Source organism: Lytechinus variegatus, chromosome 9 (assembly GCF_018143015.1).
Source record: "Lytechinus variegatus isolate NC3 chromosome 9, Lvar_3.0, whole genome shotgun sequence".
Lineage (NCBI taxonomy): Eukaryota > Metazoa > Echinodermata > Echinoidea > Temnopleuroida > Toxopneustidae > Lytechinus > Lytechinus variegatus.
Window position 1 is genome coordinate 969610 of NC_054748.1, and position 10371 is coordinate 979980.

At 41.4% G+C, this 10371-nt stretch overlaps 1 protein-coding gene across 1 annotated transcript; it reads right to left on the reverse strand.

Annotated features, from left to right (window-relative positions):
• Positions 1–661: 661 nt before the first annotated feature.
• LOC121421168 lies at positions 662–10149 on the reverse strand. The gene is made up of 3 exons (XM_041615826.1): positions 9928–10149; positions 2058–8868; positions 662–995 (listed from the first exon to the last, which is right to left on the reverse strand). The coding sequence occupies exon 2, from the start codon at positions 8449–8451 to the stop codon at positions 2614–2616; it is 5838 nt and encodes a 1945-aa protein (XP_041471760.1). The 5' UTR covers positions 8452–8868; positions 9928–10149; the 3' UTR covers positions 662–995; positions 2058–2613.
• Between the last annotated feature and the right edge of the window lie 222 nt (positions 10150–10371).

Consider the following 10371-nt stretch of genomic DNA (forward strand, 5'->3'; position numbering starts at 1 on the left):
AATTTATAATATTGTATCATAACCACTGGATCAATAATATTTAAACACATATAGACCTTTTACTTAATAAGGACAAAGACAATTTAAAAGAATGCAAGAGACCATGTTTACAATCATGAGCGATTACACTTGATTTGGGGAAGCTGCTCGCATAAAAGTCACAGGTCAGATATTTAATTAACTCTAAATACCTTTTAATCTTTGATATATTTTCTTTAAATCTTCGGAATTATGTTAATGGGTAATGCACTTGGGCATATCATTCACCATTAACACAAATGGCATTCAATAGGCAAACACCACTAAGCCACTATAGCTTTACAATTATCCAACATGATTATATATACCACTAGGCACATACTACTAAGACACCATATTGATACCAATCATACCATTATAGAGGCACATACTACTGAGACACCATTGAATACCACTGAGACACCATTGTATACCACTGAGACACCATTGGGTATATAATGATATACCATGCAGTCATACCATTAGAGGCACATACTACTCAGACACCATTTGACACCACTGAGACACCATTGGGTATAAGGTATACAATTCATCATACCAGTCATACCATTATAGAGACACATACTACTGAGACACCATTGAATACCACTGAGACACCATTGTATACCACTAAGACACTGTAGGGTCGTTTACAGCTCACGAAATAAACTTCCTACACGGAGGGAAACTATAACGTTCTAACGCACACGAACTTGAAAGTCACCACGACGCTTAAATAATCACCACGAAGACCTTGTCTTAAAGTTCCAACCAATAAAGCCTTGTTGCATTTATTCAATGGATAAAGATCGACGAGCAATACCAAATGTCGAAGTGTCACTTTATTCCTAACATAAACTTGCGTGTGAACACGACTTGAACGTAATGTGTGAACACTGCTTGAGCTTATATGACGTAGGTGTAGGTGTGTGTAAACAGCTGAGTATGTGTGGCACTGTGTGTGTGTGTGTGGTTAGCTGAAACAAATAAACATAAACATGAATTAATAAGTAAATTGTATAAGTTAAATTAAATTGTCTTACATACACACATGAATACTTTATGTTATTATACTTGTTAAACTACATGATAAACTCCAAATGTAATATTGTGATATGATTAATTTCTTATTAAACCAAAGTAAATTATTTGTGGACTTATCTTTCAAATGTGAATCGGGCTCTAAATAGTGATAAGATGCGTTAATGATACATTGATCATAACTTGTTATTCATGATCTATTCTATAAATTAGACAAAGAGATTAAACATCAACCATAAACATTAACTAAATACATGTATACTTCACACATGAATTATTCCTTTAACTTTTCCGTAGTACAACAACTAATAAGAACTTCAATCTAAACTTTCGTTTCTGTCTCTAAATGACATTCCTATAAACCCCATTCACACTGGCTTGAATCAGTGAGAATTAAGTTTGTGTAGGAACAGATCCTCAAACAGTGGTTTTCTCTGAAACTCTGCTCTGGAGTCTGATTCATCACCAGCCAGAGAGTGGCCTGCATCCCCTCACACACACTGGTATCTGTGTATTGCATGCATTGTATGCACAGTGTAGGGCTTCCCTTTGTGAGGAGATGCGAGCACTGTCCAGAGTATGATGATGAGTCATAAACTCCTTCTCGCTCTAAACTTACTTTCACTTCTTTCCCTAACTTGACTATATACACAATATGTGATATATAAAATGATGCTACTAATGAATACATAATCTATAACTCAAAACAACTTATCCCAGATAATATACAAGGATTGAATGAATCTTAAACTAAAATGAATCTATCATACATATAATAGAACATACATTAAATGTAAATTATATCTTGCTGGGTGTGCCCATTATGCTGCACACATAATTATCTCGCATCACAGAAACATATATATACTCCATGAGAGAGTTGGTAGAATTACTGACCAACTTGCAATATGTATCTTCTAAGTGAAATCTTGCAATTAATACATTAATATCTAATTACAACATTATGCAATATAATAAATGAGAATAATTAAACTCACCAACTGTTATATACCCCAAAATGATGAATTTCTTGTCAACTTGCTGTGAGCTTCTTCAATAGCAACTGCATCCAACTTTCCTTTTCTAAGCAATGAGCTCTTTGTGCAAGTATGATGCCCACTCCTTGGGCTTGACCACAGATATGCAAATAAGGGGTTACACTCCTAACATGCCTAATAGGGGTGTTACTCATATATTCTTAAAGGTAAATTTTGGGAACTAATTCTGACTATTAGCCGCCGTAACATACCGGCCCCAATGAACTGACCACAGGATGATCATTCTCTAACTATCAAAGGCGGCGTGAATATATCACACCAAACATGATACCAGTATATTATAACAAACGTAGTAAACTTTTCTTGAACAGGCATATAACAACATTAATATAAGAAACGCATGTATAGATTAAATACATGAAATACATAACAAGAGCAATATACCTAAAATCAAATAATTGTACTTGATTGGATACGCAATAATCAAATTTCTTCTGAGTTACACAATAGAACTTAACCACAACCTTGAGTGAGATAGAGTAAATTAGATACCAAATTAGGAATTATGACCATGAGCTTCCAGTAAGCATAGTTTGGAAATGGGACGTTTTAGAATTTTTGACCCAACCCTGACTTCAACCTGTCGGACCCTACCCTGCTTGTCTGGATAAGTTTCGACAACCCTACCCAGGGGCCACTGACCACGTGGGAAGTTGTCATCGGCTATGAGGACTAGGTCATTTGGTTCAAAGTTTCTTTGTGGTTTTGTCCACTTCTGTCTTTCTTGCAGAAGGGGTAGATACTCTTTCACCCATCTCTTCCAGAACTGATCGGCCATGTATTGAACTTGTCGCCACCTCTTCCTGACGTAGCAATCTTCCTTGTTGAAGATGCCAGGTGGAAGTGATTGGCTTCTCCTCAAAAGAAGGAGATGGTTCGGAGTCAGAGGTTCGTGGTCTCGTGGGTCTAAGCTTATCTTAGTCAGGGGTCTGGCATTAAGAATTGCCTCTACTTCTGTTAGTAGTGTCAAGAGGGATTCGTCCGTTAAGGTCTGCTGATTCAGAAGGCTTTCTAGGATCTTTCTTACAGAACGTATGATCCTTTCCCAGACTCCGCCCATGTGGCTTGCTCCCGGTGGGTTGAATTCCCACTGTATTCCTGTCTGGGCAAGATACCTTCCGACCTTCTTCGAGTTTAGAACCGTGATGCTTTCTTTCAGCTCCCTGTGCCCACTCTTGAAGTTGGTGCCATTGTCACTGAATATTTTGTCCGGACATCCTCTACGGTTGATAAACCGTCTTAGAGCATTGATGAAGGAATCCGTATCCAGTGAATGTGCAACTTCAAGATGAACTGCTCTTGACGCAAGGCAGGTGAAGACACAGCCATATCGCTTCTCTTGACTGCGTCCTCTTTTCACAAGGAATGGACCGAAATAATCCAATCCGGTGGTTGTGAATGGAGGTCTGTCTGGGGTCACTCTTTCCTCAGGGAGGTCGGCCATGAACTGCTTCCCTCTTGGAGAGTTTCTTCTTTTGCATTTGAAGCAGTTGCCGATAATCTTTCTTACCGTTGCTCCTCCTCTGAGGACCCAGAACTTTTGTCTCAGAGCTGTCCATGTGATTCCAGCACCTGAGTGCCCAACCTGCTGATGATGCTCTTTGATTATCAAAGTTGTCACATGGTGGTCATTAGGGAGGATGATAGGATGCTTCTCCTCATCTGTTAGGGGAGCTCTTGAAAGCCTTCCTCCTACCCTCAATAAACCATCAACCTTGATTGGATGGAGCTTATCCAGACGAGATGACTTTTGTCTTGTGGATGATTCATTCATCTCTTCTGGGAAGCTCTGATTTTGCACGTACCTGATTACTTCAACTTCTGCAGCCTTCAACTCTTGAGGCGACAGGTCATCAGCGGTTACTGTCTTATCATCACCCCGAGATTTGAGGTACTGCTTGTATCGAAGTAGCCAGGCTACACCTCTCAGAAGACTTATCCATGATGAGTATCTTGTGATGAGCTCATCTATGGAGTTCTTTGAGGTGATCGTATGGACTTGTACCTTCTTAACTTCGAGGTCTTCTGCTGAAAGTTCCTGGATGACATCTGGTGGAGCTGGCCAATTCTCCTCGTCCTGCTGCAGGAATTGTGGTCCTTGTAACCAGCGAGGATTGTCTATCAACTCCTTTGCAGTCATGCCCCTGGAACCGTCATCAGCTGGATTGTTCTTTGTTCCAACGTGCCGCCACTGTGATACGTGAGATGCTTCATGTATCTTGGCAACTCTGTTGGCAACGAAAGTATGGAATCTCCTACTTTCATTCCGAATATACTGCAGGACTGCTGTCGAGTCTGTCCAGTAGAAGGTCTCATTTACTGGAACATCAAGTTCCTCTTGCAGGAATCGATTGACGTCGACTGCAAGAACTGCAGCAGATAATTCCAGTCGTGGAATAGACACTGTCTTCAATGGGGATAGTCTTGACTTACCCATGACGAAGGCGCAGTGTATTCTTCCGCTTTCCTCGGTTAGGCGCAGGTAAGCTACTGATGAGTATCCAATCTCGGATGCATCGCAGAAGTGGTGGAGTTGGGCTGACACCACGTCCTTGAAGTAGGTGGGCTTGAGGCATCTGTCTATCTTGAGGCCAGTGAGAATTGGGAGACTTTGGAGCCAGTTGCTCCATTCCCTTTCGTCGTCCTCTGGAATGGGCTCATCCCAACCAAGTCCTTCCCTACAAAGTTTCTGTAGCAGAGCTTTGGCAGGGAGGACAAAGGGAGCTACGAACCCTAATGGATCATAGAGGGAGCTTGCAGTAGATAAGATCCCTCGTCTTGTGGTTGGTTTCTCCTTGATATTCACCTGGAAACCGAAGGAGTCTTGGTCCACATCCCAAAGTATACCAAGTGTTCGCTCTACTGGTAACTTGTCTAGATCCATATTGGGTACAGATGCTGCTCTTTCAGTTTCTGGAACAGACGACAGTACATTACGGTCATTACTGATCCATTTTGTGAGCCTAAACCCACCTTTTCTCAGCAGCTCTCTCAATTCATTAACTAACCTTGAGGCTTCTTCAGCAGACTTTACTGATGTTAGGCAATCGTCTACATAGAAATTCCGTCTGACGATCTTGGTTGCCTGATGGTTGTCAGTTGTCTCATTGTCATCTGCTGTCTTTCTCAAGGCGTATCCAGCAATGCTCGGTGATGAGGTAGCACCAAAGAGATGCACCGTCATCCTATACTCTGATGGCTCACGGCTTGTGTCTCCATCTTTCCACCAGAGAAATCTAAGGGCGTCCCTGTCGTCATTGCTCACCTTGACTTGGTGGAACATTGCTTCCACGTCCGCTACCAAGGCAATAGGTTCCTGTCGAAATCTGGTGAGTACTCCTACGAGGCTGTTTGTATAATCGGGGCCTTGTAGAAGCTGATCGTTCAGGGATTGGCCTTTCGACCGTGCCGCACAGTCGAAGACTACCCTCACCTTGTTTGGCTTGTGAGGGTGCAGGACCGGATGATGTGGTAAGTACCACAGAGGCTTGGTAGAAGAACCTTGGTGCTCATATGGTCCAACTTCTTCCGCATAGCCCTTGTCTATGTACTCTTGTACAGTTGCATTGTACTTTTTGTACATCTCTTCATTCCTATTGAACTTTCCCTTCAAGTAGTGAAGCCTCGAGGCAGCCATCTTTCTACTGTCTGGTAGGAATGCTGGACTATGGCGCCATGGAAGACCAACTTCGTAGTGACCATCAACTAGTGAAGTACTTTCCTCCATCATCTTTCTCGCCCTTCTGTCTTCTATGGATTCTCCTACCTTGTCTCCAACCATGTAGGCTCCGAAGTCTGTTGTCCAGAATTGCTTTAGCTGGTCATCAAGCCTCTGCTCCTCCAGACGAGCGAAGTTGACATGGTTTGGAGTGTTGGAGTCTGCTGACCTTGTTGGTCCGAGAAGAGTCCATCCTAGCAAAGACCTTACTGCATAAGGTTCCTTTCTCTTCCCAATCCTCTGCTCCATCACCCAGAAAGCCTCTGGAGTGTCTGCTCCTATCAGGATCCGTACTTCCCTTTCTTCGATACGGGGAAGTTCGATTCCTCTTAGATGTGGCCATTTGTTTACATCTGTGCCATCTGGAATGCAGGATTCAGATATAGGAAGACTTTCAACCGTCCATACTCTTGGCATCGTTATGCTTTCATGGTCTTGGATGTTTTCTACTTTGAGACTTACCTCCAGACCAGTCTTGGTGGTACCCACAGTGTCAACTGTGGTGAGTTGGAAGCTTCTTTTGACTCCCTGTATGCCCAGTTCCTCCACTAATTTCCTGTCACACAGCGATACATCACTACCTTGGTCCAGGAGTGCCCAGGTGAAAACGTCCTTGTCTTTGCCCCTGACCTTCACAGGAACAGCTCTCAGGCACACCTTCTTTCGGGAAGACACACTATGGCATTGACCTGATTCTGTGACGTCGCTCACTGGTTCAGGTGGAATCTCTTCCCTTTCACCGGCCCCAGTTGTAGCTGTCCTTGAACTTTGCTTCGTGGAGGAATGAAGAAGGGTGTGATGCTTCTTCTGGCATCCTTCTTCCCTGCACCTACCTTCGCTGGTGCAGTTCTTAGCCATGTGTGATGGCAGGAGGCAGTTGAAACATACCCTTACCTTTTGAGCCAGCTTGAATCTGTCCTCATAGGGCTTTAGCTTGAAGACCTTGCATGCAATCAGCCTATGATCATTAGAACAGCAGGGGCACTTGTTGCTTGGCCTGCTATCCTGTCCCGGCGTCTGCTGTTTTTGGCTGTTGCCTTGCGTTGTCAGGGTGGTGCCCTTTCTCTTAGGTTGAGTCTTCGAAGGTTGTGTTTTCTCCTTCGGGGAGGACCGCCCAATGTTTTGGCCAAACATATTGTTGGCCAGTTTAGCGGCCTTCTCCACGAAGGTTGTCATCACTTCGAACGTCGGAACAGCATTGTTCTCCATCAATCTGTGAGCTTGCTTGGCCCACTCTGACTGGAGATGGATGGGGAGAAGCTGTTGTATCTTTAGTAAATTGTCTGAGTTATTTACATTTGCCATATAACCCATTTGACTAAGAACCATCTGACATCTTTGCATGTCCCTAGCCAATGACCACATCCCAGCCCCATCATTCGATTTTACTTGGGGGCGATTTAGGACTCTCTTTAGATGGTCCTGGGCTACTACGTAAGGTTGTCCAAACTGTTCCCTGAGTATTCTTTTGGCTTCTATGTACCCAAGGTCCCCACCCATTAGGACACAATTCTCAATACTGCTCCTTGCTACCCCTGAGCAGTATTGAATGAGATACATTAATCTTGTCCTATTATCCGCAATCTTTCCTTCTATGTTGATTTCAAAATTGTTAATAAATGACTGGTAATCTATTGGTTTACCATTAAATGTCATTAGATCAGGTTTTGGGAGATTTGCAGAAAGATTCAGGGCCTGAAAGAGTTGAGTTAAATCAAGTCCCTGTGCTGCATTTTGGTTAGTCTGCCATACTGGGGCATTAGGGTTCAGATTAGACAGACCTGTGTTACATGTATCTTTAACTACATTTTCAGTTGGTCGCTCTTCCTTATTTGGTTCCTTATTTACCCTATGTGGTACATGTACATGCATAATATCATTAACATCATTGTAATTTCTTACCTTTACCTCAACTTCACTCTCAATATCTTCTAAGAGCTGAGCTTCTACCTCAGCATTTTTTATTTCATTTTCTATCTCCATAGCGTCCAACTGTTCTTTGAGCCTTTCCTGCTCTCGTTTAACTTCTTGAGCTTTCTTTAATTGTTCTAACTTCAGCTTGGCGAGATGCGCTTTCACCTTGACATCCCTTAGTCGCGATGAAGATGAGCTCAAGCCGCTTGCCCGACTAGAGCCGCTTCTCCTTGTTGCCGATGACCGAACAGATAGCTTGTCTGAGTTCTCAGATTGTAGATCCTCCACCACGGGTTGTCTCATCTGATCAGCCCATTCTGAGTATCGGCGATCAAATTCAGCTTTATTTTGCATCTGAGATTCATACAATTTCATCTCAGCTCGCTTTTCATCTGAAGATAGTTCGCGAAAGTAGTCTTTGCACTTCCTTTCATATAGAAGGAATGTACCTTTAAGTTGGCTGTACTTGAGTTCAGCATCATCGAAGTTGTCTCCACTTAGCATGAGAAACTCAAGTTCTTGAAACTGTCTTGCCAAGCTTCTTACGTAACCTTGGCAAGAATGCCGCATTGACGCGACATCTTCTGACTGCTCAGTTTTTGCTTTAATTGGCGTGCTATCATCTGACGGCGAGTCCCTTGATGTATCCTTGTAGTGATCACCAGGCTTGCTCGTCGTCGAACTCTTTTCTGAAGAAGACATCTTGACTTATATAGCGAGTTGTTAACTGACTTATATATCAAGTTGCTAACTGACTTATATATCGAGTTGCTAACTGACGTGTAGGGTCGTTTACAGCTCACGAAATAAACTTCCTACACGGAGGGAAACTATAACGTTCTAACGCACACGAACTTGAAAGTCACCACGACGCTTAAATAATCACCACGAAGACCTTGTCTTAAAGTTCCAACCAATAAAGCCTTGTTGCATTTATTCAATGGATAAAGATCGACGAGCAATACCAAATGTCGAAGTGTCACTTTATTCCTAACATAAACTTGCGTGTGAACACGACTTGAACGTAATGTGTGAACACTGCTTGAGCTTATATGACGTAGGTGTAGGTGTGTGTAAACAGCTGAGTATGTGTGGCACTGTGTGTGTGTGTGTGGTTAGCTGAAACAAATAAACATAAACATGAATTAATAAGTAAATTGTATAAGTTAAATTAAATTGTCTTACATACACACATGAATACTTTATGTTATTATACTTGTTTAACTACATGATAAACTCCAAATGTAATATTGTGATATGATTAATTTCTTATTAAACCAAAGTAAATTATTTGTGGACTTATCTTTCAAATGTGAATCGGGCTCTAAATAGTGATAAGATGCGTTAATGATACATTGATCATAACTTGTTATTCATGATCTATTCTATAAATTAGACAAAGAGATTAAACATCAACCATAAACATTAACTAAATACATGTATACTTCACACATGAATTATTCCTTTAACTTTTCCGTAGTACAACTAATAAGAACTTCAATCTAAACTTTCGTTACTGTCTCTAAATGACATTCCTATAAACCCCATTCACACTGGCTTGAATCAGTGAGAATTAAGTTTGTGTAGGAACAGATCCTCAAACAGTGGTTTTCTCTGAAACTCTGCTCTGGAGTCTGATTCATCACCAGCCAGAGAGTGGCCTGCATCCCCTCACACACACTGGTATCTGTGTATTGCATGCATTGTATGCACAGTGTAGGGCTTCCCTTTGTGAGGAGATGCGAGCACTGTCCAGAGTATGATGATGAGTCATAAACTCCTTCTCGCTCTAAACTTACTTTCACTTCTTTCCCTAACTTGACTATATACACAATATGTGATATATAAAATGATGCTACTAATGAATACATAATCTATAACTCAAAACAACTTATCCCAGATAATATACAAGGATTGAATGAATCTTAAACTAAAATGAATCTATCATACATATAATAGAACATACATTAAATGTAAATTATATCTTGCTGGGTGTGCCCATTATGCTGCACACATAATTATCTTGCATCACAGAAACATATATATACTCCATGAGAGAGTTGGTAGAATTACTGACCAACTTGCAATATGTATCTTCTAAGTGAAATCTTGCAATTAATACATTAATATCTAATTACAACATTATGCAATATAATAAATGAGAATAATTAAACTCACCAACTGTTATATACCCCAAAATGATGAATTTCTTGTCAACTTGCTGTGAGCTTCTTCAATAGCAACTGCATCCAACTTTCCTTTTCTAAGCAATGAGCTCTTTGTGCAAGTATGATGCCCACTCCTTGGGCTTGACCACAGATATGCAAATAAGGGGTTACACTCCTAACATGCCTAATAGGGGTGTTACTCATATATTCTTAAAGGTAAATTTTGGGAACTAATTCTGACTATTAGCCGCCGTAACAGACACCATTGGTGCATGGTATACAATTCATTATACCAGTCATACCATTAGAGGCATACTGAGACACTATTGAATACCACTGAGATACCATTGTATACCACTGAGACACCATTGGATGTATGGTATACTATTCATCATACCAATCATACCATTACAAGCACATACCACTGAGACACCATTGAATACCACTGAGACAC